Source organism: Eretmochelys imbricata, chromosome 4 (genome assembly GCF_965152235.1).
Source record: "Eretmochelys imbricata isolate rEreImb1 chromosome 4, rEreImb1.hap1, whole genome shotgun sequence".
Classification (NCBI taxonomy): Eukaryota; Metazoa; Chordata; order Testudines; family Cheloniidae; genus Eretmochelys; species Eretmochelys imbricata.
In genome coordinates this window covers 120,660,003-120,683,885 of record NC_135575.1, presented here as the reverse complement: position 1 = coordinate 120,683,885, position 23,883 = coordinate 120,660,003, and the positions used below count along the sequence as shown (strand labels likewise).

The following is a 23,883-nucleotide window of genomic DNA, read 5'->3' as shown; positions in this document are numbered from 1 at the left end:
GGAACAAATCAACATACCCTTAGAGCCCCGACCGGGGTTATTCTATCTACTACCCAAGATCCACAAACCCGTAAACCCTGGATGCCCCATCATATCGGGCATTGGTAATCTCACTGAAGGACTGTCCGGATATTTGGACTCTCTACTCAGACCCTATGCCACCAGCACTCCCAGCTATCTCCGTGATACCACTGATTTCCTGAGAAAATTACAATGCATTGGTGATCTTCCAGAAAACACCATCCTAGCCACCATGGATGTAGAGGCTCTCTACACAAACATCCCACACAAGACGGAATACAAGCTGTCAGGAACAGTATCCCTGATGATGCCACAGCACAACTGGTTACTGAGCGCTGTAACTTTATCCTCACGCACAATTATTTCAAATTTGGTGACAATATATACCTCCAGACCAGTGGCACCGCTATGGGAATCTGCAATCCCCCACAATATGCCAACATTTTTATGGCTGACCTGGAACAACGCTTCCTCAGCTCTCGTCCACTCACGCCCCTTCTCTGCCTATGTTACATTGATGACATCTTCATCATCTGGACCCCTGGGAAGGAAACCCTGGAAGAATTCCACCACGACTTCAACAGCTTCCACCCCACCATCAACCTCAACCTGGACCAATCTACACGGGAGGTCCACTTCCGAGATACCACGGTGCAAATAAGTGACGGTCAAGTTAACACTACCCTATACCGAAAACCCACCAACTGCTATGCCTACCTTCATGCCTCCAACTTCCACCCTGGACACGATCCATTGTCTACAGCCAAGCGCTGAGGTATAACTGCATTTGCTGCAACCCCTCAGACAGAGACCAGCACCTACAAGATCTTCACCAAGCATTCTCAAAACTACGATACCCACATGAGGAAATAAGGAAACAGATCAACAGAGCCAGACGTATACCCAGAAGCCTCCTGCTGCAAGACAAGCCCAAGAAAGAAACCAACAGAACTCCACTGGTCATCACATACAGTCCTCAGCTAAAACCTCTCCAGTGCATCATCACTGATTTACAACCCATCCTGGACAACAATCCCTCACTTTCACAGGCCTTGGGAGGCAGACCAGACCTCGCGCACAGACAACCTGCCAACCTGAAGCATATTCTCACCAGCAACTACACACCGCACCATAGTAACTCTAACTCAGGAACCAAACCATGCAACAAACCTCGATGCCAATTCTGCCCACATATCTACACCAGTGACACCATCACAGGACCTAAGCAGATCAGCCACACCATCACTGGTTCATTCACCTGCACGTCCACCAGTGTAATATACGCCATCACGTGCCAGCAATGCCCCTCTGCTATGTACATCGGCCAAACTGGACAGTCCCTACGTAAAAGATAAATGGACAAAAAGCAGATATTAGGAATAGCAGTATACAAAAACCTGTAGGAGAACACTTCAACCTCTCTGGACACACAATAGCAGATTTAAAGGTAGCCATCCTGCAGCAAAAAAACTTCAGGACCAGACTTCAAAGAGAAAGTCCTGAGCTTCAGTTCATTTGCAAATTTGACACCATCAGCTCAGAATTGAACAAAGACTGTGTCTGGCTAGCCAGCTACAAAAGCAGTTTCTCCTCCCTTGGTGTTCAGACTTCAACTGCTAGAAAAGGGCCTCATCCTCCCTGATTGAACTAACCTCGTTATCCCTAGCCTGATTCTTGCTTGCATATTTATACCTGCCTCTGGAAATTTCTTTGCATCCGGCGAAGTGGGTATTCGTCCACGAAAGCTCATGCTCCAATACGTCTGTTAGTCTATAAGGTGCCACAGGACTCTTTGCTGCTTTTACAGATCCAGACTAACCTGGCTACCCCTCTGAAGCTTTGTAGGACTGGACTCCTTGGGGCAGGGTAGATGTTGTCTTTGTACTTCAAAACTCATACAATGCTTTGGGTGCTGTACAAATGACAATGAATAATAAGTGCTGAAAATACTTTCCTCATGGCTGTAATGCAGAAAAACCTTATTCCTTTGTATTCTTGTTTCAGTCCCAGCTGCTGGGCCAGAAAGTCATTGTGGGTGAGCATTCTTTACGCATTTATCCACTGTAAAGACGTACTCCACATTGTGGCCCAATGTGAGGACCCTTTCAGGCCAGGTATCACTGACCTCAGCAGACTGACTTGGGTTCTGAGATCTATAAGTGTTACCATGGTTACAGATTAAGCAGTCACAATATTGATAATGACTCGTCCTATCATTTGCTAAGTGCAGCCAATCAATAGAAGGTACAAGGCATGTAACTGATCACATTTCCATTAAATAATTGTTTTAATTACAACAGTGACCATATATTTTATTTTCATGTAACATTACTGCTCGTGAGAATAATAGGACCTAAGTAAATAAAAGAATGTATCTTTTTTATATATGAGGTGCTCTTTTTTAGCATTTTTGTGAAAAGCCATCACATTTGTTAAAAATAACTAATATCTGGAAAGAGGAGAGAGCACTGGTTTCATACCTAGTAGAATGTGAATTTCTAACGCAGCAATAAATAGCAGCCCTATCTGAAAAGACCTTGTCAGAACCAAATGTTTCTTCAACCCAAAGACAGATTGGCTCCAACTGCAGGGACAAATGCCTCAAGTTGGTGTAAACTGACACAATGCCAATGAGGTATTCCAGCTGAGGATTGGGCCCATAATATCCTTAAAAAAATAAATCTCTCATAACCTTCTTTAGATCAATGGATTCAACTATTGGAAGAAGGAGCTGTTCTGGAAAAAGTCAATGTAAGTAACAAACAAAAAGAAAAGAATAATTTAACCTGGAATCAGGGGCCAAATTAAGGGGGGGAGGAAGGTTGGTACTCTTCCAAGCTCCACCCACAAAACAAGCACGTCACCCAAATGAAACACCACTCACAGCAGATTGGGCAGCTACTTTAGAGATGATCATGTGTCTTGCTGAGCTTCAACCTGGAATTTGGCTCAACCTTGGTGGGACTTGAATAGGGTTGCCAACTGTTGAATCACACAAATGCAAACACCCTTGCCCCACCCTTGCCCCGAGGCCCCGCCCTTGCCCCATCCCTTCTCCGAGGCCCCGCCCCGCTCACACTGTTTCCCCCTCCCTCTGTCACTTGCTCTCCCCCACCCTCACTCACTTTCACTGGGTTGGGGTGCGGGCTCTGGGCTGGGGCCAAGGGGTTCGGAGTGTGGGACTGGGCTCTGGGCTGAGCCTGGGGTGCAGGAAAGGGTGCAGGGTGCACGCTCTGGGAGGGAGTTTGGGTGCAGAAGGGGGGGTCACGGCTGGGGTATGAGAGGGGGTGAGAGATGCGGACTCCAGCTGGGCTGCACTTACCTCAGGCGGCTCCCGATGGGCAGCGCAGCAGGCCGCCCCCCGCCCCCGCCAGGGTTTACCTAAAGTGGCTCCGGCCAGCCCAGCGTACACCGGGGGCATGGCAGGCTCCCCGCCTGCCTGCCCTGCTCCCGCGCCGCTCTGGGATGCGGCCGAGACATGGGGGACGGGGGGGCACAGGGGGTCTGTGTGTTGCCCTGGCCGTGCCTCCAGGTACCTCCCCCAAAGATTCCATTGGCCGCAGTTCCCCATTCCCAGCCAATGGGAACTGCGGGGAGCGGTGCCTGGAGGCACGGCCAAGGCAACACACAGACCCCTGTGCCCGCCCCCGAGGTCCCAGCTACTTCCCAGAGCGGTGCGGGGCAGGGCAGGCAGGCAGGGAGCCTGCCCTGCTCCCGGTGCGTGCCGGGCTGTAGCCCACCCCCTGAACCCTTCCTGCAGCCGAACCCCCTGCCCCACCCCTCCCGCATCCCGACCCCCTGCCCTGAGCCCTCTGCTGCACCCCTCCCACACCCCAACCCCCTGCCCTAAGCCCCTTGCCTTACCCCACACCCCTCCTGCACCCCAACCCCCTGCCCCATCCTGCACCCCTCCTGCAGCCCCTGGGGGCAGGGAGGAGACGGAGTTGGGGTGGGGATTTCAGGGAAGGGGTTGGAATGGGGGCTGGGAAGAGGTGGGGCAGAGCCTCATGGAAGGGGTGGAGTGGGAGCAGGGCCGGGAGTCAGTGATGTGGCCCTCGGGCCAATCTACTAGTCCTCATGTGGCCCTCGTGGTCATTTGAGTTTGAGACCCCTCGGCTAGGAGGCTCTGCGCACTGCCCCTGCCTGCAGGCAGTGCCCCCGCAGCTCCCATTGGCTGCCGGTCCCAGCCAATGGGAACTGCAGAGTCGGCGCTCAGGCTGGGGTCAGCACGCAGAGACATGCTGCCCCCTCCCCAGAGGCCACAGGGACATGCTGGCTGCTTCTGGGAGAGGCACGGGGCCATGGCAGGCAGGGAGCCGGCCTTAGCCCCACTGTGCTGCCGGACTTTTAGCAGCCTAAAATCTCCCAGTTTGACTTCACTAGCCTCCCAGTAGGAGCAATATGAGATAGTGGGCACTTTTAGTAATGGGAAAAATAATGAGAAAGCCCAGGCTCTCACTTTATATCATGAGTGGCATTTCTTGGGTGTAAGTTTCACAAACTTTGGCAGAAGTTTCACAAAGGCTAGTGATCTACACTACCAGCCTAGATGGCAGTCCACGAGGATCACAGATTGGATATATGAATTCTGAGGACATGTCAAACTTCAGACCACCTCATCTAGCTGAAAAAAATCTTTACAATAAAATATACAGTATTTTGTATTCAGGGGTCTGGGCCCCATTTAGTCTTCAGTTGGTAACCCTGACGGTGTCTACCCGCCTGCCTGCTGCCGCCCATAATGCGGAAAAGGGATATCTAAAATCTGGAGGCCACCTGAGACTGAGTTAATACAGCGAGTCAGCAGTAGATACAGGAACAGAACACCAAACTCTTGACTTCTGGGTCTGTGCTCTCACCCCAGATACCACCATCCTGCAAATTCTTTGGTTCGTCAAACTTAAAAGCAATAGAAAAATTGGCCAACTGGGGACAAAGTTTAAATAAAAAGAGATTTCAAAGGCTAAACATCAAAAGCAAATAAATTAATCAGCAATAGTAAGTGAATAGGTAAGTAAATGTATTGCTCTCTGTTTGGCCCAACATTAGCCGACGTTTAAGGCCTTACAGGTTTGTTTCCATTCGGAGGAGGAATAGTTGATGTGAGCCAGGTACATTCTTTCGTGTAATCTTGTTTATTTATAAACAATGTACACAGAGCCCTGTTTTCCTGAGCAGGAACAACAACATGCAGTTGCCTTTCTCAGAAATCTCCAGGTGTGCAACTCTACTGAGTGAGTTCTGTCTCTCTACTTCCTCTCAGAGTCACAGTCACATCTGCTTCTCCAGGCTTTCAGGCCCTAAGGCTGTGTCTACACTGCAGAGTTAACCTAGGTGACTGGCACCTGGATTAGCCTTACTCAGGTGTGAGTGTCCTCACCGCAAAGCCCTACTCATGTTACTGCATCCTCACAGCTTCTGCCCTTGCCCATGTGTAGGGGCATAGCCTTTGTGCTGGGACACGCTAGGATTCTTTCCTGGTCAATTGTGTCCATTGCAGGAGAACTTGTCTGTCTCGCTGGGGAAACAGTGAGAAAGGCATTGGAGGAGCATTGGCTGTTGCTTCCTCTATAAAGTGACTTAATTCCTCCTTCTGTTGAATCTGAAAGAATGCTTGGCACACCCATTGACTTTAACGGGGTCTGTTAGGGTATATCTACACAGAGAGCGGCAGCAAATCTCAGAGCCTGGGTCGACAGACTCGGGCTCATGGTACGAGGCTAAAAACAGCTGTGCAGATGTTCGGGCTCCCCTCTCTTGGCTTCAGAATCTGTGCTCCAGCTGAACCTGAATCTCTACACAGCTACTTTTAACACCGTAGCGTGAGCCCGAGTCTACTGACCCGGGCTCTGAGCCTCGCTGCTGTGAACTGCCGGCTGTGTGGATGCACCCTTACGGTCTTTGGATCACAGACTCACCCGATAACAACCAAAAGCACCTTGCAACATCACTGTACTGAATATATGTAATGTAAACAAATATGCCTGGTTCTAATTCATTATGCTTTTCTATCCAAAAGGAGGCTAAATGGGTGAGCATCTCTATAGTCCATTTCTGAAAGTTATACTTCTTTCCTGTGCTGCCAGCACTGAAAGGCCAATTTTGCCAGAATATTTTCTAAATAGAAGATTTACAGGATTTGAGTGACTGTATCTTAGCAACCACAGATGCTTATAAACCCAGTTTGACTGTTTCAATTTTTAATTTAAATCTACCACAGAGAGGCAGCCTTCATGTACCATGCACAATTATACAGAAACACAATTGTCTTATACAAATGCAGTCTCAAAAATGAGTCTGAACAATGGAATCTATTCTCTTTCCCCATAGGCCCTAACTATGAATTTCATATAATTTCTGTTGGACAAGCTATTCATAGCTATCTGAGTCATGCTGTCTAGAAACAGGCTGGGGAGGCAGGGGACATAAGAGTCAGTGCAGAGGTACAAGCTCTCCACAGAGATTGTACTGGCTTCCTGCATAGACCCTAGGTATTTGGGGATGAAGTGTCAACCCTAATCCCCCAAGGAGATCTTGAGACAAATTCCACAAGAAGAACCTTGCAAAATTCTCCTCATCCCAGAAACCAGTCCCACAGATTTTTCCTTAGGAAGGCATGACCTGTTCCTGTGATATTTACCCATTCCCAAACCCTGTGTAGCAAGGAGCAAACCCTGAATCCAGAATACAATTGAGTCACATTTTGCATAGCCTCTGAGATAATAACAATCAGTATTTATATAGCTCGTTTTCATCCCCAGATTTCAAAGTGCTTCAGAAAGATATTTTAACATAAGCATCTCAGCTGGAATCAGAAGATCAGTTATCCCAGGATAAAGAGTTTTCAGAATAAAGGACTGAAATATTTCCACTGAGACTCCCCATTTAACATAGCACAAATAAGGATCACTTGAGCAATTATCAGAAGTACCTTTAGGAGAGATTTATGAATCAGACATTTATAAATACAGGAAAGGATTTTTCGCAAGGGGAAGGCTGAAGAATCAATTTACTGCAAATATGACTATGAATCATCATCATCATCGGACCACTATTTGTCCCAATTAAGTGCTATAGATGCACGTCAACATGCACATCTGTGTTATATATTAACTGCATTCACAAGACCATGCAAAGTTAGTACATTTTGGAAAATCTCTCTTTTCCCCGAAAATATTCACAATATCATTTTGCACGATTTTGTGACCTCAACATGTCATGAAATGTCAGTGTTTGTATTGAACTTATCAAGGTTTTGAAATTGCATATGTTTTGAAATTTAAAAAAATCTTTACTGGAAGGAAATTACAAATTTCAAACCCTGAAATTTTTAAAATTGAGGGTTTTGCTCAAAAAATTGTGGTACCATTCTTAAGAGAAAAAAAAACAACCATGAAATCTGTAGTGTTTTCCAAAATTGGTCCAAATCCATATTTCAAGATACGCAAATTTCACTGAATATTCTACACAGCCCTGGTTTGATTTTTGTATCTTTTCCCTTTTATTAACCTACAATCATAAGTATACTGTGTATGCAGCATATTAGAATAACTGATAAGAAACTTAAGTCACCTTTGCAACTTTGTCCCTGCCACAAATAGCAATTTGTCGACAAACACAGAATAATTATGCTCTGCACTTCAGCAGCATGTCACTTGGCAAAGGTTAATTTCTGACTTTTCTATGATAGCTCTAAGTAAAATGTCCTGACATTACTTGCAAGGGAAGCTGTCACTTTACTGTCCAAGGTTAATCTGAATGGTTGCTCTTGTAGACAGACATGGCCATTTTTATCAGACTAGGGAATAGAGCAGACCTTAACATCAGAACTCAAGAGTCAAGTTACCTTTGTCCACTACAACCTCTTTATAGCTCTTTGAAGAGGCAGGATTCCTGAGAGTGGAACATACCATACAAGTTATCAGAACTCACTCTTGTGATGAAAAAGATTACGCAAGGGAAAAAAACAAAACCAAACCCACACAGTCCAAGCTAAAGTGGAGCGCTAATCTCAGGCATCTACCTCTTTAAAGCATTTGTAAACTACTTCTCACCTTATTACTGGGATCATTTCACAAACAAAGCTGGGACTACATTTGAGTCAGATTCTGTCTCTGACCTGAGTTTGGGGGCTACATCCTTAAGCAGCTAAACCCTCTTAAAACAATATTTCCATTATCTAAACAATTGGTCATTTGAAGCTTTATTTTAGTAATTATTTATTGAAGTTATAATTCTTCGCCTGAGGCTACATAATGGATTGTTGTCATGGAAACATCTCTGCTGTCACAAGCATGGGATCCTTTTGAAAAGTGAGGGAGGAAGTGAAGCAGGATCTAAAGAAGAAATGCTTTGTTGCAATGTTTCTCTTTTTAAAGCAAAGAAATCATCTAAAAGACAGAGAGCTAGATCTGGATTTTGGTTCCAACCCACCCAAAGTTCAAGGGTATTAGGAGCCAGGATTTTGGTTCAGGGCTATCTCTAATGTAAAGTGACACTAAGCTACTGCTGCCAAGAACTGGCATCTCCCATACTTAGCAGCATCTGCAAGGCACTTTGTGTTGCTGAATTTGCTATTATTGTCAGAAAATTCTGCCTACCATCTTCAAACTAAGCCAAAAGACTAGTAACAAACTGCTGTTATAAAACACCTGCTACAGTATCTCCATTTGATTTGCAATCTGTTTGACAGAATGCTGACTCTGAACTCGTCACCATATGGGGCCTTTTGCTTGAGCTACCGTCTTGTCAAACAAAATGCCAGTCGATTTATGTTGCACAGGGAGGCTTTGGAGAATTTAACATAGATCTAAAGTAAGAGAGGCTGTCAATGTCCCATAAACAAAAAGATAGCCTTAATACTTCATTGCTAAATTAATTGCAACCATTGTAAGCTGGCCTCTGTACATAGCTTTATTGTTCAGGTATTATAGAGTCAAGTTTTATTAATTATCTTTTAAGTGTTGATGGTGTGCTGGATGCAAAACAAGGCCCAGAAGAAAATATGGTTCCTGCCTGGAGTGACATCAGGACTGAGCTGTACAGCAGTGAAAGTTACAACAGCACCAAAAACAAATTAAACTCTAAAACCTACGTTAAAACAATGTTAATGAGGTGTGTAAGCCCCTCAAAAAGTAGCTAGTCTGCAAATTGTCTGGATAGCATGTTTAATACAGCCTCACTGTGTATAGCTGCATTACGTACTCCGTGGTTCTTATATGTGCCTTCATCACAGGGTTCCACAAACTGGAGCAAATGCTTATCTCATGGCTGTGACCTCAATGTGGGAACAACCATAGGCATAACTAGTCTGCTCATCACTCTCACTGTAGAGTTACCCAGGACAAAAACAGGGAACATGGTTACATGTTCTTTCTAAGGGAGATTTTTATATTACATTTTCATTTCTCTCTCAGAAGTAGTAAAAGCAGTGTCTCCTTTTAGTGTTTCCCTCTTGAGAAAACATTAAAAGGAAAGAGAATACAGTGCAGGCTTTGAGTGCCATCTGATGGCATGGATGAAAACCAACCAGTTATTTTATTATTATTCTGAAGCAGACAATGAATAACTTTAAATTCTAATTTCTAAGAAACTGTCACTGGTAATTGACCAAATAAATGATTGGCCTCTGTCAAGGTTCCTCCCCCACTCTGAACTCTAGGGTACAGATGTGGGGACCTGCATGAAAAACCTCCTAAGCTTATCTTTACCAGCTTAGGTCAAAACTTCCCCAAGGTACAAAGTATTCCACCCGTGGTCCTTGGAATGGCCGCTACCACCACCAAACTAATACTGGTTACTGGGGAAGAGCTGTTTGGACGCGTCTTTCCCCCCAAAATACTTCCCAAAACCCTGCACCCCACTTCCTGGACAAGGTTTGGTAAAAAGCCTCACCAATTTGCCTAGGTGACTACAGACCCAGACCCTTGGATCTTAAGAACAATGAACAATCCTCCCAACACTTGCACCCCCCCTTTCCTGGGAAATGTTGGATAAAAAGCCTCACCAATTTGCATAGGTGACCACAGACCCAAACCCTTGGATCTGAGAACAATGAAAAAGCATTCAGTTTTTTACAAGAAAACTTTTAATAGAAAATAGAAGTAAATAGAAATAAAGAAATCCCCCCTGTAAAATCAGGATGGTAGATATCTTACAGGGTAATTAGATTAAAAACATAGAGAACCCCTCTAGGCAAAACCTTAAGTTACAAAAAAGATACACAGACAGAAATAGTTATTCTATTCAGCACAATTCTTTTCTCAGCCATTTAAAGAAATCATAATCTAACACATACCTAGCTAGATTACTTACTAAAAGTTCTAAGACTCCATTCCTGTTCTGTCCCTGGCAAAAACAGCATACAGACCGACACAGACCCTTTGCTTCTCTCCCTCCTCCCAGCTTTTGAAAGTATCTTGTCCCCTCATTGGTCATTTTGGTCAGGTGCCAGCGAGGTTACCTTTAGCTTCTTAACCCTTTACAGGTGAGAGGAGCTTTCCCCTGGCCAGGAGGGATTTCAAAGGGGTTTACCCTTCCCTTTATATTTATGACAGCCTCACAAGAGAAAATATATGCCTAATTGCATTATGTTTCTGCAAAATTTGCTGAGCTACTAGTAAAAACAAAAGATGATGTAGATCTATATATGTACCAGATGGCAGCTACTGGAATGTGTACAGTTTATGGACAAATCCTCAAATGAACATAAATCAGTACAAAAGTGGCAGGTTCTTACCTTGGATTCTCTTTTCTGGCTTTTTTACAAGCATATATTGAAGGAACACAACATCTCCTTCTCTTAGGTGTGATTTGGATACAGTAAAATTATTGATTTGCTACAATGCTAAATTGTAGATGTGGGGTGGGACGGTGCAGGTAATTAACAGCTGGATACAAACTTTTTAATGCATATGGTACATTACTGGTTCAAAGTCCTGGTCAGGTGGTGTCAGTACCCCAAGTGTTCAAAAACCATGAATCCGTCCCCCGCTCCCATCATGAAATTGGCTTAAAAATCATGAGACTCTACCTAATAATAAATCTGGGGTTCTTTTAGTTTGCCTTCTAGGTTTTGAGCCTCTAGCTTATGCTCAGATCATGTTTTCAAACTTTTATCTGTGACCATAATGTGTAGAAACTCACATTTTTAAATGAAAGCTGAGAGTGTCATGTAACTCCATGAGTCCAGGGGTTGAGGCTCTAAGGAAGACGGTAGATATTACAAGACTCTCAATAAAATCGTCAGAGTTGGCAACACTTTGGTAGTGAAAATGAGAAGGCTTGATTGATGCAGCTGTGTAGGCCCCTAGGAGAAGATACAGTCTGCAAGAGCCATGGCGCTTGTTTTACCAGCTCTGTGCCCCCTCCACGGAAGTCGCTGGTGTAGGGGATGTTCTGGGGCAGACCATGAGGTGCATCCAGGGAATTCTTTTCTCCCAGCGATTCTGGAACCATTGTAGCGAGGGTGCAATTTAGGGTCCCAGCGCGTACCAAGGGCAAGCACTGCCCAGCAGCTCCTGAAGAAGTGCAGTAGCCTTCTCCTGCTGTCCCTGCTTCGGTGTCATTCCCTGATTATTGCCCAACGACTGATGTGAAACGAACAGGTGGTTTCATTCCTGTCCCAGCCTGATAGGAGCCCCAATCACAAAAACCCCTCACACACTAGATGGATATTAGCTGTCACCACGTTCTGCTGTCCCAGGTAAACTGAATGGGCTGCAGAGACTGGACTAAGCTTTTGTATCATAACAGGGCAATCACCCTGTTCTAGTTAAGGTCCAAGCCAGGTTTCAAATCAAAGCTCAGTTCTTCTAAGTGCTCTAAGTCTATGTGGTGACTCAGAGTGCCTTGAAATCTGGTGGACCTCAAGGGGTGGGTGGGTGAGGTTCTGTTACTGATCCAAATCTGGGGCCATTTGACAAAGGAGTTCCTGAGCTACAGCTCCCACCCTCCAAAAAAAAAAAAACAAAAAACCCCACCTTTTTTTTTTTTTAAAAAAACAATAGGCTTCTTCTTAGCATATGTGTAATGTGCCCCAGGTGGCACATGACCAGGATTCATCACCGAATTTGGCCCACTGGGATTATTAATAGCTTCCCTGGCCTGGGCCGGATACTGACAGGGAGCGTGAAGCGAATGCTGATCCCTGCCCTCCTTCTGACAACTGACTTTTGCTCACAGACACAGAGCAAACAAGAGCTCAGATCATCCTATCAGCATGTCCAGTGCTTGAGGATTACCCCCAACAGCGAGCCTGGTATTCACCAGCCCTTCAGGGGAAATCAAATTAAAACTTTATTTGAAAAAGGTGTTGCTACTTCATTTTACAAAAAGAAAAGGCGTACTTGTGGCACCTTAGAGACTAACAAATTATTTTAGTGTCTCAAAAGCCTCTCAAATTGAAGTGCCAGAGGAATTATAGGAGACATGAAGGGGCAGAAGAATTAACAGGATTGTTTACTTTCACAATTTCACACTAGCTGGATAGCTCAAGCAGATAAGCAGGAGTGTTTGGATTCTAAACACACCCAGCCAGGGTCACTGCGAGGCCCCACCTTGAAAAGACAACATAGGTGAAGTAATCTCTTTTATTGGACCAGTTTCAGTTGGTGAGAATCAAGCTTCTGTGCTTACACCCAGGTCTCCTCTCTGCGTAAGCTCGAAAGCTCGTCTCTCACCAGCAGAAGCTGGTCCAATAAAAGATATTAACTAACCTACCTTCTCTCCCCCCCTACTCTGGGACGGTTACCACAACATTACATTCCACCTGGAGCAGAAATTTGGAAAAGATTAAATAGCATATTGCTAAAATCTGTCTCGAGCAGGGTGATGGGTTTTTGTTTTGTTATTTTTGGGGAACACCATCAAAGTATTTTTGTAAAACAAAATTAGATGTGTCAGTGTTGCTGGCAGGGGAGGGGCAATTTAGGTGGTGAAGAAGTGTGTGTGGGGGGGAAATGGGATGAGAGGGATTTGGGGCTGCATCAAGGGAAGGGTTAGAAATTGAGATGGGTAGTAGGGTAGGTGAGGAAGGGAGGGACATAGGGTGAGTGGCAGTGGGAGAATAAGGGCAGTGTGCCTGTTAGCCTGACGTGTCCCCTCTTATGTGCACACAAGGAACTGGGGCATCCAAGCCCCTCTCCCTATACCCACGTGAGCTGGGATCTGGGCATCTCTGATCCCCACCCCTGCTCCCCATATACATGCCAGGGTCTGGGGGGGGGGCCCTTAGCCACCCTTGGGGGCCTGACACCCTCCTTGCTCCCCTTCATGGAAGCCTGCTTCTGGAGGCACCTTGCCTTTCTGGAAGGTGTCTGAGTCCCTCTTCCTACCACCACATTAGCTGAGATCTGGGATGTCTAACCCCTCCTCCCTTTCACCATGTGTGCGCCAGGAGCTAGGGAGACCCTGCCCATGTATAGGAGTCTGCCCTAACCTCCCTCCATGAGAACCAGGTTCTGGAGAGTTGTTATTGGATGTATCTGAGTGCTGCCCCCGCATCTGTGCACCGGGGGTCCCTAACCATCCATGGTGATCTGACATCCCCACCCCCATGTAAGCCAGATGGCGGGGGGGGGCGCTTCCATTTCTGGGAGTGTTTGAGCCCTTTCCCCAGCCTATGTGAATGCACACCAGGAGCTAGAGGGCCCTCTGTCCATCGATGATGGTCTGACCTCCCTTGCAAGACACGGACGGACGGAGAGAAGGACTGGACCAGACCTTTCTCCCTACCCCTTCATGTAATTGGGGGCTCTCTGTCCCATCAGTGGTGTCTGAGAGCCCCTCTTTCTCACCCCCTCCCCCCCAAACCAGGATTGTAGAAGCCCTGTTATTTTTAGGTGGGAAGTTAACAACAGGCATGGTAAGAGCATACCCTAAAAACATACACAGCTGACACTGGGGGGAGGAGCCTCTCAACAGGTGTGTTCAACTAGTATCAGACACTCCAGCCATGGGGAGGGGCAAAGGAAACATCCACAGACATGAATGGAGTGGTTTGCACATCTCAGAGCAATTGGTTCAGGCTGTACTTAGCACCATTGAGTATTTGCTTTCAGCTGAGAACATTTCATGAAAATGAATGGATCAATGGACTTCCTGAAAATCTGAACTTTGAAATCCAGCCTGGGCAGAAACCTGAAAACCAACCTTAAACATGGGGGAGGGGGAATCTGCTTCTCTCAAGATTATTTATTTAGGAGATATAATCTGAGTACAACAGAATATTCAGAATGAGCTGAAACTCTTGGAAAAGAAAATAAATTACACTCACTGGGAGGGGAGGGGGAATAAATTGGAAAGGGTGGTATGGAAAAGAAGGATGTGGGAGAAGAGGAGAAGGACTGGAGAATATGAAGAGTAGCAGAGGAGCTGGAGAATGGAAGTGGGAGGGTTATCAGCCATGAATTCTCCCCTTCTGCCCATGTGCTGGGATATAGGGGAGTACTGCAGAGGTCTGAGCCCCTCTTCATGACAGCTGTGTGTTCTGGGATCCAGTAAGTGACTAAATCACTTGCCCAGCATCACAGAGCATTATTGCCAGAATCAGGAATAGAACCACCTTTAACTCCTGTTGCCATGCTCCGTACATCTGTCTGTGCTCTATTAAATAGCTTTCCTTAGATACAGCCCACATGAATCATTAGCCTGACTTCTGTTACTCAGGCAAAACTTCCAGTGAAGGGAACAGATTTGCCTGAGTAAAAGCTAAAAACAGCAGGCTCTTTAACATTATTGAATAGTGAGAATACAAATTTTCTTGATTCAAACATTTGAAAAGAACCTAGACATTCAAATGTGTATGATTTTTTTTTAAAAAAGCAAGTACTTAACTTCAAAGTGTGGACATTTTAAAAGAGTGTGAACATGGTTTGACCTTCCCTCTCTCCTGCAGAGGAGCTGAACGAACACCCCCCCCCCCCCAGCAGAACAGGTAAACTGACCAGTTTCAAAATCAAGGCTCATCGTGCCTCATGCCAGATTTTTTCATATAGGAACCTTGTGATGTTTTGTAGTCTCTCTGGCAGCATCCCTCACCATCATCTTTTATTTGGTAGAAGATGATTCTGCTCCTAAGCCAGAGGCCAGAGCCACCACACAGAAGCCCTGTGCCACCAGCTCTCCTTTGTGGCTCTCCTCTAGCTCCTGTAACAGTTCCAGTGAAAGTGAACTGCCAGGGCCTTTGCCCATTGGCTCGTAACAGGACACACAGGAATTAGGACAGGGACAAGCACCGTGTTGCGAACTTTTGTGATTTTAAAAAACAAGCAAACCTGCCACAGTCAAGGTAAAGTCTCACATGATCTTCGAATCCTGGCTTCCAAACTCATGAGGTTTCCCTATTCAAAATGGCCACAAGGGAGTGAACGCAAAACTGCCTCCCAGCCAAGACAGCCACCATTCACTTTGGACTTTGCATGTAGAAGTGAGATTACCCAGTGAAGATGGATGCCACCTCTGACTCCAGTTTCCTCGCTAGCCCAACATCTGTAAGGAGACAGGCTGAAGCAGGACATAGCCTGAAAGGAAGAAGGAAGAGATTGGGTCTTGGAGAATATGGCATGGCAGAAAGGAAATATCTAAGGGGGGTGGGGTGGGGTGGAGAAAGCGGGAGCATGAAGGGAAAATGTGAGTGAGTACGGGCGGAGTCTGAGTATGTTAAAGAGGAAGATGGAGAGGGGAAGGAGACAGAACAGCGATAAGGGCAGGGGAGAGGGCATGCAGAGGGACAGAGTGGCAGTTCCTCTGCTCCACGGGTTAGGAGAGGATAAAAGGATATCAGCAGAGAGGCCTGCATTTTTGCATGTGCCTTTTTGGTTGAGCTTTGCCTCACACGCACTTTGAGGCAGATGGCTTCCCACAGCTCAAAATAACAAATGCAACAACCCGCACCCACCCCCTCCAAGTATTTTCCAGTCTCATGACATTTTAAGACAATGATTTTGGATGACCTCACTCATGGATTGTTGAATATACGGGAACTACGGTAACCACATCAAAGAATAGGACTGCGGGGGTGGGGAGGAAGATAGGGAGAGAAAAGGGGGTCCAACTACACCAAAACAATGGCAAAGTTTTTGGTGGTTTTTTTTTGTTATGTGACATTAATTTTACTGAATTATGGATCAAAGTCATTAGTTCCATTACTATTTGTACAGCCTCAGCAATACGATAGGGGCTTTAAAAACAGGTATGAAGACAATGTTTTTGCCTGGAACAACTTAGAGTCTAGATAGGTAGTGCTCTGAAGAGAAGGACTGGGTTAATAGGCCTTGCAAGCAGTAGATGTTTAAAAGAAGGGAAGGATAGAGGAATGAAAGATTGGGTCAAGAAGAGGGCTTTCTGAGAGTCAAATACTGCAATATGTTCTTGAAATAATCATGCTATATAATCTGAACTGTACAAATTGGAATAAAGTGGAGAGAAAAGGAAAGTGTATTATTCAGATCATTTAGCTAAAAGAAGTTCACAGCTTGTAATATTCTGATTTTACTGTTGTATCTTGAAATAATATGAATTATAATTTCTAGCACTCCAAAACTGGAAATGTGTTTTAAACCAAATACTAAAATGTAATATGGTTTATAATTTAAAGCTGTTACCATTAGATTGGAAGTAACTACTCACAATGTCAAAGCATAAGCAATGAGTGTAGAATCCCATTTTAATTCAAGTTTGTATTTACATATATTTGCACAATACATATTATTAACCAGACATTTTATTTCATCTCCATTGTAGATTTTTTTTATACAGTGCTTTTCAATTGATTTGGCTTGCCTATTACTTGTACCACCACAATTACTAACTGGTGCCCATCATTCACATGCTATCATGGATTATAACTGATAGTCTCATTTGTAGCTATCGTAGCCAGTTACAGTGAACAGCATGTTCATTTTAAGAAGAACACTTAAACTGAAATGGAAACTAGAGCTCTTGTTGCAACCTTGCTGGTGTGTGAAGTGGTGTCCACCACCAAAAGACCTGTTGAAATTAAATCTAATAAATAGCAAAGAATTTCAGTTCTATACACACCAATCACACGGCACCAGATTCAACCTAGTTGTACACTTAATACTTCTCTAGAAACCACTGAATAAATACAAGAAACATTACATCTTATGTTATCTACAAGATATCCATTCTACATGTGAAAGTACATAAGGGCAATGCCGTGAATATTTCACGAGTAAAGTGCTTTTAACATCAAGCAGATGAATATACCCTAGTGTTGTACCACAGAAAAAGAGTTCATTTTGGATAACAAACAGTTCATGCATCTACTCTGCAGCAATTCTGTGCATTCATGTATAGTAATACTTAAATAGAATTTATAACCTCAATCCTATGGGATACAAGGACTGGGTACAGTGTTTACATCTACAGAAAAACTCAACCAATACTCCGGAATAGCATACATTTTGAACATCGTTACAGCAGGTTTTGTTAAGAAGCCAAACCTTTGGTAGTGTTAATGCAGTATACACTGAAGATACCATTGAACCAGTATAGGAGCTCAATATGCAACTGACAGGAATGGAGAAAAGAAAAAATCAAAAGCAAATTTAATGGCTTTTTGCACTGTGCTTCTCCAGTCATGCTCTATTTTCACATGCCTTCCCGCGGGTGTAAGTTTAGACATGCAATTTAAGCAAGTGATTGCTTTCAGTTCAAAGACAGGCCACTTACTGCCAAGACGACCCTCCAGAATTGTGCTGAATTCAATTATACTTCCTTGCCTCAAGTTCAACAACACTTTCTTAAACTCGTTGCTTGCCTTCAGCACAATATCTTTCGTTATATCCTCCTCCTCTACAGCTTTAGTTCCATTTTTGCCATTGAAAGGCATGCCCACAGTTATTTCGAATTTGTATCGATCAAACTTTTTCATGTGACAGTCATGCTTTGTCAGATACTTGAGACGACACAGTTCCTCCTCCTCCATGGTAACATTTTTTGGGTCACACACAGGGTAGGTTTCACCATACAAACATCTAATCCAATCACCAATAAAAAGCGGAAGCATGTTTATTGCAGATTCTGCACTATTGTCAATTTCTGTAACCCTGACATATTTGAACCGCCCAGTCCATGTAACTCTGTGTCCCTCCAGATGACTACATATAATTTGGGTGCGTGCCATGTTAGTCTCCTTCCATGACCGGGGTCCACAGAGGAAGCCATATTGATTCCATGTCAAGGTAGAGTTGTAGACTTTCATTCCCTCTGATCGGTACACATAGAACCAACAGAACAACACTACAGCTGTAATCCACACCAAAATGAGTTTCACAATAGAACTTCTGGTTAGGGATCTCATCATTTCAACCATGAAGAAGTTAGTTTTTGTCCACCATCGTAAAAACAAAGGAATACCACACAACACAAGAGTCACCACAATCTTCATGAGCTCCAAAGATATGAACCACTTTATGAAATGCACAAGACACATGAGTGCAATGCCTACCATTAGAACTGGGAGTGCAAAGAGAAACAGAAAATAGCCAACTGATGCACGAATGAGACCAATACAGGAGGACTCTTGCAGAATAACCACTGAGAATTCACACCACATGAAACACACCATGTAGGGAATCAGGTAACAGTAGGTGCCTTTAAAATTCCGCAGTTGTGCCATTCTAAAGAAGAGATAGAACAAGTACAGGAAGAGAAGGCATGGGATGCTCACATTTAGTATGAAGAAATGGCCTATAGGAAGGGTAAAGAAGGTTTTACCTAAGAATTTCAAATAGCCCAAATTTATAGGTAGTATCTGCAATAGGGAGAGGGAGCCAGCAGCCACCTCAGTCATTAAAGCTCTTCGCGTGTAGGGTTCTGCACAAGTGCTTAAACTCATATAACTTGTCACTGTGAAGAAAACAGAGATGGTAGCCATCTCTGAGCATGGTATGAAGTCTTTGCTTGCTATAGGGAAGGAAAAAATGACAAAGAAAACTGAGAGAAAAAAGTAAACATATGGCTCTAAATGATTCCACCCAAAGTTCACTTCTGCTTGCTCAACATCTAGATTTGGCTCGAAACGAAGCAATAAGTCAGTCAGGGTACGGAAGTTTTCCCAGGCCTTACTGTCTTGAAAGACTTTCAGTGTGCAAATCACCATGGAAATGAAGGACAGATAGAAGATGACTAATGGGATAAAGAAGGCAAAAAAATCGATTGTCAGATTACTGATGATGAAGAAGAAGATGAGGGCATTGATGTGGTGTGTTGGAATAATAGTAGACAGCCAGTGCATTCCTGCCTTAGATGCAATATCTATAAGGTACTCTTTAATTTCCATAATGGCATGAAGTGGATATTTTACAACCTGAAAAGAAAGGAAAACAGTTTATTTAACAACACTTTTGTACATGTACAGTATATATATTCATGTTAAAGCAATAGCCATAAGTCAAACCTAGCTTGTTTTGAAATACTTCTATTTCAAGAGGTGTTGCACGACAAAATAGGATTTTCTCTGTGACCATTTTTTTATATTAACTTCATCAGATGAGGCACAGATTACTTTACCTCCCCATATTGATATCTAAAAAGTTTTCGGAAAGGAACACAAATCTCATCATCAATAGGTTATATCATTTTTTATTAAAAAGCTTCCTAATCTAGCATTCTGCTCAATTAGGTTCCTACTGAAGTGCCCATTGGTATTATAAAGATGAACTACAGGGCTGCAATTCTGTACTATCGTGTGCCATTCCTTCAGCTGTAACTGTCAGCTTCTCCAGTGATTCTGTCACACACCGTGCATTGTTATACAGATTTACCATAAGCAATTGTCCATGTGACAAGTTACTATAAGGCAAGCCAGGGTGTGACTCTGTGGCATGCTGGCTTGCCGCACAGTACTGTCCCACTTGGACATTGTTACAGCCCAGTGAAAGCATGCTAAACTGTACACAAAGCCACATTCCAGAACTTTCACAGTGCTGTAGCAGTGTTCTCACAGGACATTAAGCTGGTGCTTGCCAAGCAGTAGATTCACACTGTGGCTTGCTATGCAGTAACTTGCCATGTGGACAAGCCATAAATCTTTACAGGTAGTTTGCATTTTTCCAAAATTTTCCTTCCCAAGTATGTAAGCAAGCAGCTATCAAAAACTATTAATCCTTTTCAATCTCTTTATTATTATAAGCAGCTAGTACTATTTCATCTCCCTCCCTATGCACAGATCTAGGATTATTCCTTTAACCCACTATCAATCATATTAAAGAGCCTTTAATATTCCACTTATCCTGCAGGGGATGACCTGCCCAGCAGGGTGACTTGTCAAACAACACTGGAGTTATTGTAAGAAAAGACACTGCCTTTCTGCAGGACAGATGGAAAGGACCATCTAGAAAGAGACCACATCTCAAGCAAATGTTGAACTAAAAATGTTGGCGAGTGTAGCTTCACAGCCTCAAAACACCACAAAAAAATTCAGTTTCCATGGTGTGCCAAACATATGCCTTTATATCAAGTACTTCAAGGGAAAGGCCAAGAAGCTTTCAACAGAGATTTATATTTCATACTAACTGGGGCAGAAAGCCCAGGAAGTTAAGAGTAAGGTTTTTCACTGGTGAAGTGTCCCTTCCAAGTACATCATCTTCAGAACATTAGGTCAGTTACCTGGAAGCACGAGGAGATATAGTTCTTTTCTTGTCCCTTAACATTTGACATAATGTCCAAGGAGGACAAGTAAAGAACTGATTTGCTGATAGGGAGCATGATGCTCCCTAACTGCTGCCACTTTGAAATTTAGATCCATGTACGCATGTGTGTCTCAGTTCTCCTGTTTAGATTTTGTTTGTACTGTTTAACAGTGAAGCATTGGTTTGCGTAAACCATTGCCAGCCAGTTTCATCCTTTAATTCCCTCAAAACAGAAAGTGAGCTCTCTTACACATCTAGTCCATTGCTGTGTTTTCCCATTTGTATATGCAAGTTTACAGACTTCATTCATTTATTTACTGGTGTCATAAATATAAAGGGAAGGGTAAACCCCTTTGAAATCCCTCCTGGCCAGGGGAAAGCTCCTCTCACCTGTAAAAGGTTAAGAAGCTAAAGGTAACCTCGCTGGCACCTGACCAAAATGACCAATGAAGAGACAAGATACTTTCAAAAGCTGGGAGGAGGGAGAGAAACAAAGGGTCTGTGTCTGTCTATATGCTGGTTTCTGCCGGGGATAGACCAGGAATGGAGTCTTAGAACTTTTAGTAAGTAATCTAGCTAGGTACGTGTTAGATTATGATTTCTTTAAATAGCTGAGAAAAGAACTGTGCTGAATAGAATAACTATTTCTGTCTGTGTATCTTTTTTGTAACTTAAGGTTTTGCCTAGAGGGGTTCTCTATGTTTTGAATCTAATTACCCTGTAAGGTATCTACCATCCTGATTTTACAGGGGGGATTTCTTTATTTCTATTTAACCTCTATTTTTATTAAAAGTCTTCTTGTAAGAAAACTGAATGCTTTTTCATTGTTCTCAGATCCAAGGGTTTGGGTCTGTGGTCACCTATGCAAATCGGTGAGGCTTTTTATCCAACATTTCCCAGGAAAGGGGAGGTGCAAGTGGTGGGAGGATTGTTCATTGTTCTTAAGATCCAAGGGTCTGGGTCTGTAGTCACCTAGGCAAATTGGTGAGGCTTTTTACCAAACCTTGTCCAGGAAGTGGGGTGCAAGGTTTTGGGAAGTATCTTTTGGGGGGGAAAGACGCGTCCGAACAGCTCTTCCCCAGTAACCAGTATTAGTTTGGTGGTGGTAGCGGCCAATCCAAGGACGACGGGTGGAATATTTTGTACCTTGGGGAAGTTTTGACCTAAGCTGGTAAAGATAAGCTTAGGAGGTTTTTCATGCAGGTCCCCACATCTGTACCCTAGAGTTCAGAGTGGGGGAGGAACCTTGACAACTGGTCTCTGTAATTAATAAATGCAGATATACATCTAAATACAAAATATGGCAAAAGAGAGGCATGTTGTCCTCTGCAAGGTGAGTATGAAGATGTATTGTCATCTTCCAAGAACAATTTTTATGTTTTCAGTACATCTTCCTTCTAAATTTATGCCATATGTACAAAAACATCATACAATGTATGTGTATATATACACAACTATACACTCACACAAGTTGCATCAATGATACTGTTTGGTGACTAGATACAAGTTTTGAAGGTAGCTCATTCGAAGGTAGGCTATTTTGGCCATAAATAAATTAACTAAGAGTCCTTCAATACATATATCACACAATAGGTGCTTAACTAGTTTTCACCTTTAGTCGCAGTGGTAGTTCCTCAGGACTCTTTCCAGCCAATTCATCATCATCATCCTCCTGCACAAACAGGTTAGTTGGGATGATTCCCTTTGCATACTTCTTGGTTATTTCAACAAAATCATCCAAAGCAATATAGTTCTTAGCTGCAAGTTATAATGAAGATAACAAAAAAGAGCTCAAAAATTACAGTACTAGCATCCCATTAATTACAAAGCATGGACCAGCCTTTCTAGGACTGATGTGGAAATTATTTTCAAATAAACTTTGTGGCTGTATTATGGAGAAATTAAACTCTTGTTAACAGGTGTTTATTTTGTCACCTGTTCAGAGGTAGCAAATTAATTTTGGTGGTAATAAGTGGTCACAATACATCTTTATTTGAGCATAAGCTTTCGTGGGTAAAAACCACACTTCTTCAGATGCACAGAGTGAAAATTACAGATGCAGACATAAATATACTGACACATGAAGAGAAGGGAGTTACCGCACAAGTGGAGAACCAGTGTTGACAGGGCCAATTCGATCAGGGTGGATGTGCATACCACTCCCAATAATAGGATGAGGTGGTGTCAATTCCAGGAGAGGCAAAGCTGCTTTTGTAAGGAGCCAGCCACTCCCAGTCCCTATTCAAGCCCAAATTAATGGTGTTAAATTTGCAAATGAATTTTAGTTCCGCTGTTTCTCTTTGAAGTCTGTTTCTGAAGTTTTTTTTGTTCAATTATAGCTACTTTCAAATCTGTTATAGATAGCAGCTTTGCCTCTCCTGGAATTGACACCTCCTCATCTATTATTGGGAGTGGACTTCATCCACCTTGATCAAATTGGTTCTGTCAACACTGGTTCTCCACTTGCGAGGTAACTCCCTTCTCTTCATGTGTCAGTATATTTTTGTCTGCATCTGTAATTTTCACTCCATGCATCTGAAGAAGTGGGGTTTTTTACCCATGAAAGCTTATGCTCAAATAAATCTTTTAGTCTTTAAGGTGCCACCAGACTCCTTGTTGTTTTTGTGGATACAGACTAACATAGCTACCCCCGACACAATACATCTTGTAAGTGTAGTGGGTCATATTCAGACCAGTATTTATTACTATAATATACAAATTATAAGAAAGAAGAAATAAAGTGAATTAACATGTTTATCTGAGAACAGTATGAAATACATTATATTGCATTTGATTAGACTGCATCTATTTCATATTTTGTGTCCAAGTTTCATCAGGATTAAAGCTACAGTAAAGATATTTTCACCTGTCAAAGATATTTGTATGCTTATTCTAGTGCACTGCAATTTTATCAGGTTTCAGATCACGTTATTATTTATCTGAAACAACTATGACTTTCCCCTCCCTTTTAACGTTTTGGGGGTAAAAATAATTACATGTTCAGTAGCTCTGCTGTGTTAAAAAAGACACAAAGAGCCACAGAAAAAAAACTCCTCAAAGTCTAACTGAAAGTCTGCACTGAGTCAGAAGTCAGTTCTCTGGTGAATACACTGCGTAAATTCCTATAATATCTAGGAAACCTCATTAACTCAGTAAAATGAGCAATGCCTCATAATTCACACACACACACACGACCCCATATAAT

The 23,883-nt window shown here is 43.3% G+C and overlaps 1 protein-coding gene across 5 annotated transcripts in view; it reads right to left on the bottom strand.

Moving 5' to 3' along the window:
* Window positions 1-16,673: 16,673 nt before the first annotated feature.
* WFS1 (wolframin ER transmembrane glycoprotein) overlaps window positions 16,674-23,883 on the bottom strand; it is a 57,348-nt gene continuing 50,138 nt past the window's right edge. For all 5 annotated transcript variants that reach the window (XM_077815872.1, XM_077815871.1, XM_077815875.1 and 2 more), the window contains 2 exons: window positions 22,291-22,436; window positions 16,674-19,354 (listed from right to left, as the gene is read on the bottom strand). In XM_077815872.1, the coding sequence (XP_077671998.1) occupies window positions 17,543-19,354; window positions 22,291-22,436 (1,958 nt within the window). In that variant the 3' untranslated portion in view covers window positions 16,674-17,542. The remainder of the gene's footprint in view (window positions 19,355-22,290; window positions 22,437-23,883) is intronic.